The following is a 7,240-nucleotide window of genomic DNA, read 5'->3' on the forward strand; positions in this document are numbered from 1 at the left end:
AGAATGATTTTTTACAGGTCTTCATGAACTTCGGTCAATTGTATGTTGATACCAAAGATGCCGTTTCGATTAAGGAAATGTAAAGGAAAGCCTTACTTTCGTTGAACGCCCATCTAATTTTTGTCAGTTAAGTTAGTAATAAATTAGTCTTGATTTATTAACTTTGAAACACCTTAAGATCAACGCTTTAAAATAATCCCTGATGACCAGAAGCACTACTAGAGCTGGCGCTGCATCGCTATCCTTTTGCACAAGCATTCTATTATTATGTGGGCTCGTTGTTGATGTCACAAGAAGCGCTTGAAATAACGACCGTTTAACAAAGACAAAATAGGAGTAATACATATTTCCAGAGATGTGGGCTGTTTCCGGGCCTCGTTTCGCAATCTAACCCGCAAAACAGAGTTCAAGCTTAGGGACCATGTGGTTCAGCACGTTTCGATGTTGCTGTACATGCCGATTCTAATACAAACGTAAAGGATTGCTTGAGTAGCTTAAGGGGGCCCCGTTCTCGACTACCGCAGTCGTTTGACCGAGCAAGTCAACAACAAATCTCCGCTAAGAACGTCTTTATCTGTCGAAAATACCCAAGGTCTTTAGAAGCATGTACAATCTTTCTTCGTCACTTTCTATTATGGTTAGCTGTTGCTATTCTCGTTTGAGTTTGATGTACCGGGAGAAGCTAACTGAAGAGACGACCACCTTTCAATTTTCATGAGGATAATTCGTTTTTGAAAAACGCTACGTTATTTATAATCTTGATTTATTTGTACTTCATAATAATAAACAAGCGAAGTTTTAGCTTTATGTAGGCGGTCCTAGGATCCGGCCACGATAGCATATTTCAAAGCAATCTCACTTTACAGCTAAAAAGCTTAACCTGAAAGATGGAAATTATTTGTCCTTAATCAACCGACTGAGTGAGTGAATCTATATTCTAAGCCGAAATTTGGCCGAATTTCTCCCTAAATAATTTTTGACAGGTTACTTAATAAACTGTAACCTTTAGCAGAGTACGGACGTTCTATGGTTTTTTTTTTTTTAACACTTTCGCAAGTTTTCACCTGGAGTTTTAAACAACATTGTACATTAGTTTCAATATAATTATGCAGAAGAGTAGTTAGCAATACATTAACTGCCAACCCCAGCCCAACTTTCTGCGTACCACTTCTCTTAATGTCGTGTAAATTGTTTTTCAGCCGAACCTCTTCCGTTGAAGGACATCTGCCGGCGAGTGATTCGGCAACAGTTGGGCAAGCATCGATTGAATAGGGCATCTGAACTTAATCTGCCCGCCGCCCTGAAAAGCTATGTTCTCTACCAAGATCGCAGTTAACATTCTGTTTACGTCTGGACTGCTGGCCAAACAGCGTAAACGCATGCATCGGGTTCGAGGGAAGACCACCAAAGACGTGTGTGACAGACAGATGTGCGACAAGAGACAGATGCGATCAGGACAACCCCAGAGACAAAAAAATTACCTAGTTAGCCTTTTGCTTGGCACCATACAGTAGTCGCAAGATCTCCCATGTATACCTGTACGACCAGGACAACATTTATATAAAGTATATAGAGACACCTACGCATCCACTTCGTCATATGTAGATATGTTTATGAATTATAGGACAAATAAATGGAATATACAAGCTCTCACAAAAAGGAGGACAAGAAAAATTGGTGCACACACAACACACCCGCTGCATTATTTCTATGGAGGTCACTTGGTTCAGGATTTCCCTAGGTAAGTCCTACCTAGACTGACTTACACGCCCGAAACTCTGCCTGGTCTCCGTGACCCCTAACGCCTTGGGTATGGAACGGCCTCCACCCAAAAATGTAGACGGCCGTACTATTATTATTAACTAAGTGAAGGAAATCAACGATCGTCACACACATAGAAGCGAGCCTGCCCTGGTTTGGCTTTATTAAGGTGTTTGGGCAGCAGCTTCTGGCTAGTTCGATGGCCCGAATACGCCCGAACCCTGATTGGATGGGCTGGCCGCAGGGACTGAGCGATACGACAAAATCCAGCAACGAAGTTGTAGAACAAATAAATTCATTGTGTGGACATAATTGGGTCTCACTGGAATGTGTGGGTGGCCATCATTCAGGAAATTGCTGTTTAACATATAAGCGAAGCGGACAGCATGGACGCCAATTTACCCACTCTTTCCCTTCTTATCCGCCAGGCTCGGAGCCCTTTGATGACCGCTAAATTTGTCCTTTTTTTTGTTATACAGAACAATGATGGAGTTTCAGCCAGAAAATCTGACCTCACCTATATAGCATAATTTTTTCCTTGGTACATTTTTCCCTGCGGGGCTATTTCTTGTGCATTCGTACACACATTTGTCTCCTTACCACGTACGTGGGAACGCTTACGCCGTCGTGGCTGAGATGCCGTTCTGCGGCTGTACATTATAATTTGTTGCTCTTGTGTATTATTGTCTGCTATTGTAGCAGCCTGTATCTTTTTGACGCTTGTTTTTCATTAGCTTTTTTGGCAACTGTTAACAGCCTTAGCTTTCCGCAACGGTTGTTTGTGTACTCGTATAGAATATGTAAGAGAGAAGTCAAGTCATCTCAGACGAGAAAATCAACACGTGATTCGTTTATAGTAAACAAAAGAAGAAATACAACGCATTTTCTGCCCGATTCTCGTCTGGCTTCTGCCGTGGCATCCAATCGACACACCGATGGCTACGACCACTGATCGAATCCTAAGTACTGTCGTCGCTATAGCGACACCCTTGGAGATTTCGCGGGTTGTCTCTATTTGAATGAGTCTCTAAGCAAAGCTTTTTTTAGCAATTTTTTCATAGTTGTACAGATAAAATCTCGGTATCTTCCAATAACTCGCTTTTAGGTGCGCGCTTTCAGCGGTACCCGACCTCCTATGGAACCTATCTTTCCGTTCGGCGGGTCCCTCCATGTGATTCATGTGTTGCAACTTAATTTTTAGTGCATCATCTTACATTCTCACCATACTAGTTATTATTATATGCTAGTTTTTAATTTTTATCGGCTAGCCAATATGAATAATACATATACATATATATATATATATATATATATATATTTATAAAAAACGAAAGGTGGAAATAACAATTATTGCAAGCGGTAGGCGAGGAAAATTAAAAAAGAGTCCACGATTTTTTAGAATTAGAGCACGATTATTACTCTCATTGTGGTAATATTAATAATAAAATATAGTATAATTATCAATTTCTAATTAGTCGGATGTGTATGAAAGTAACAATTATATAATTTGTATTTATTCCTCCGCGTCTTTTATTTTAAGTCAAATGTACACACATCAGATGCTGTACCGACACCGAAAGAATCACGAGCAAAGAGAGAGAATATAAAAATTGATTATACTAATTATAATTTATGACGATGATAGTATCAGCATAGTGTAATTATAATATTTTATATGAATGCAAGAAGAAGAATGAGCGCAAGGGGAACGGAAAAATAAAGCAAATACATAACTGGAGAGAAATACTAATAACAATATATACAATAATAATGACAATGATTATATAATAATAACAATATTATTTAAATATTACTGAATAATTATACATAATATGCTGATCTATATATATATATATATATATATATACACACCAGGCGCATTGGTAACGAAGAGGAGTGGATAAAAAGACTGTAACTAGTTCCAAGCTAAGCGTCAAGTGGCTGGCAAGTACTAACCCGCTTGTATACGAGCATTACCCTCCCCGGTTCTTAGGTTTGTTTCAATTTTCTATATCTATATTAATGATGATCACAGCAGTAGTCTACATTATTTTCAGGCTACCACTATAATTACTATAGCGTAGCAGGGAAATCGTACGAAACAGTAGCTATATCTACAAGTGTACACGAAAACATGTACCCACAAACGAATACTTGCGGAAACTTCGCAGCATGAACTCATGTATCAAAAAACACAAATCGAACCTCATTCTCCCGATGGCATTATTATTCTCCCACAAATGGACGCCAACTCACTTGGACAAACGCAAATATATGGCTTAGCTATGAAAGATTTATGAAAAACGTAACAAAATGTTTGTAGATGAGATTTCAACGACAGGAAAAAGCAGGAGGAGGAGGAGGAGGAGGAGGAGGAGGAGGAGGAATAATTACATTGCCAGGAATTACTCTAATTAGAGTAGATATAAATAGCACGAGAGCTTTTGTCTTGCCAGGAGGTCGGGGGAAACTTACGGGATTTGTATCGGTACGATTGTTTCTCCGCGAAACGTTCCCTCGACCGCCAGTATCGGCAGACAAAGGCGTCAATACAATTCTATTTCCAGATTCTTCTCTAAGCAGCCATTAAGCGTCAATTAGCAAAAACATTTAAATGACATAGTACGTGTATCAGGATGAAAAATCATACCCTATATAGGAACAAAAGTGATGCCAAAGGCATTAAAAACAGCAATGTCAACAAGCATCGGCACTAAAACTAACATTTTGAATATAGCAACACATTATTAGTAAATCTCTATGATTACGATTATAGTCATCAACTGTACAAAAATGCCATCCGCATTCGTGGGATATTGAATGGACGACGTCACCTATATATTTATATAGAATATATATATATACACACAGACACACCATATAGATGAAGGTCGGCATAGTCCTAGTGTTTCGGAGAGAGGAATGGAAAGGTACAGTAAACAGGCACGGGATAATGGCAACCCTCTAAATGTTAGCGAAATTTTACCAGACGCATTATAAGATTAGTGTGCAGGTTAGCCGTAGCGTCCCGACCTGTACATCTCGACATGCTCCACCTGTAAAAATAGAATGGGTTAATAATAGTATAGCTCTGTGTGAAGTGTTCGACCGATTCTTGGGTTAAGGGACGGCCCCAGCGCGCCTCTCAAATCTCCCAACATCTTCGAACTTTAATTTGGAACACGAGTCGAAACTCAGAATGACTCAGTGATGATCCGGGAGTGCTTGATCCTATACTGATCCGGGCAGGTGCGTCGCTGCGCCATACAGCCAACTCAGTCTGTATCTCAGTATACATCTATGTAAATATATGGCTCGCTTTGTGCAGAGCTGGCACATGAAAGCTTCACGGATCTCTGATGACAGCAGAGAGACAGAAAACAAAAAAGAATGACCTTGACGATAGTAAAGTTGTGTATTGTAAACAATAACAACGCGGGCGAGTAATAATAATGATATGATGTCAAATAACGTGTAAACTAGATAAATAACCTATTCGTCGTTCCTAGGGAAAAGTTAAGGCCCTCAAGGCATCAAATGTGATCACAACAACACGTTATGGAATGATGTGACACTATTATCGATCCCGACCAAATGTACTCAATGTGACACTATCAAAATTTACTTTATTGGCTGTTAAGTTAATGAGGCCAAGGTTCGACGACGATGGCAGAAAGAACGGACCGCCACCATAACAAGACACAGCTAGTAATCTTGCAGCGCAGGCTGGTAGTTACGGACAGAACATAAGGATTGAAGACTGAGACCCTTTGCAAGCAGAAGACCGGGTGGGAACATGTCGTTATGGCGGATTCCGGATGCCGAGTCTGTTTTGGTCATATTTCTTATGTCACACTAGATAGATAGGTTTGAAGGTCTTACAGCAACATGACTTAAATGCAAATTTAGATAAAAATTTTGATAGGCCATACTCAAATATGATTTATTAACTGGGCCTAGTATATGTCACAGCTTTAAGATCTAGTACACTTGACCGCGCGAATCGAAGTTTCGCCGATGGGGTAGCTCCAGGATCCGCCAATCTCACAAAGTCTCAAGGGGATAATTATGCCAATTTACCACTCGGAATGTCTGCTACGCCTGATGCGAACACACTCGGTTCTGGGTTTAGAAAAGAAAACGCAATAGAGCGAGAACGAGTTCGATGAAAAAGGAGAGTGGGTTGACCTGTGGGGGTTATCGAAACGTTGGGCGTCTTGTAGAAATAATAAACAAAGATGACCTATATGCTAGTCCGACACTGCAGATAAAAACAACTACGTAAAAGAAACATTATAAAAATTCAACGAAAGACGGGGAGAGATAGAGAAAGGGAGAGGGACGTTTGCGGACTCGAGTTTTACGGCAAAATTGCGCGTGGAAGACAGAGGGTCCCAATAAAACAGAGCGGATGTTGGCGTACTTCGAAAAAATGAAGAGTGAAGTGCGCATGACAAAGTCGAGTGCGTGTGACATCGAAAAAACAGCGGGACAAATAAAAAAGAGAAACACTCACGAAAACAATATTAATGGTGGTAATAGTAATAGGAATAATGGACGCGAGAATAAAAGGACGACGACGATGATGATGATGATGATGATGAATAATCGAAATGCGTGAATGAATGAGTAAATGACTAGGAAGAATATAAAGATGAACTCTCGTAAATATTTAAATAAAATTATATTAAGTTATTTACAATCAACAGTCTCATATTTTCTATCGAGCTGCGTTAAGGATGACAGCTGATAATTGACAGGGACTTTGGAGCTGCTTAAATGGACCTTATACTTAGTTGAATCACTCTTCAGGTAGCTATATTTAATGAATCTATATGAATAAAAAATCAAATTACAGTCGTTTCTTAACATCGAAGAGAATTTTTAAGCAAATTCACAAAAAAACACACATTTAGGGACATAAACAAACAAACAAACAAACGTGCGAAAACCTGGGGTTCACGAACAAATTCGACCTGTATATAGATTCAAGTCCATGCTAATTTTGGATATATATAAATCGAGCCGATGCTAAAATAGAGGCGAACCAAACGAGACGCAGACGAGCTACCTCGTTTCGTATGCGTCATAACAGAACGTGTCATTGATCAGTTTTTGGCTATGAATATCTGGTTGGTATTTTTGTCACTGTTCGTATCGGAGGCTTAAGCTGCGTTAGAGAACGAAACTTTAAAAAAAACGGTCACCTCTGGCAGAGCTAACATAGAAGAACATCAGCCATAACTCACCTAAGATGATTTCGAGTCTTCTACAACCGGCAAGCTGGTTGGTCTCCCTCAAGTAGTTAGAAAACCGCTTCTATCTTTTACTATTAAAGAGTTCTTCTTTATGTAGCAGCTGCTAAATTAAAGGTTTCAGGCGATAGTTCGATGTCGTCAGAAAGCTGAAGTTGCTAAAATGGATAAATGAACTTCAACGCTGCGCTAAGCAGAATCCCGTACACAATTCCCGGCCTGCT

General features: G+C 39.7%; 1 protein-coding gene across 1 annotated transcript in view; it reads left to right on the plus strand.

Moving 5' to 3' along the window:
- The window catches only part of LOC111252756 (uncharacterized), a 47,011-nt gene extending 40,548 nt beyond the window's left edge, over positions 1 to 6,463 (plus strand). Inside the window, exon 5 of the mRNA XM_022811136.2 lies at positions 1,200 to 6,463. Within this exon, the coding sequence (XP_022666871.1) occupies positions 1,200 to 1,336 (137 nt within the window). The 3' untranslated portion in view covers positions 1,337 to 6,463. The remainder of the gene's footprint in view (positions 1 to 1,199) is intronic.
- The last annotated feature ends 777 nt before the right edge of the window (positions 6,464 to 7,240 follow it).

The sequence above is a fragment of the Varroa destructor genome, unplaced genomic scaffold (assembly GCF_002443255.2).
Source record: "Varroa destructor unplaced genomic scaffold, Vdes_3.0 BEIS01000006.1, whole genome shotgun sequence".
NCBI lineage: Eukaryota > Metazoa > Arthropoda > Arachnida > Mesostigmata > Varroidae > Varroa > Varroa destructor.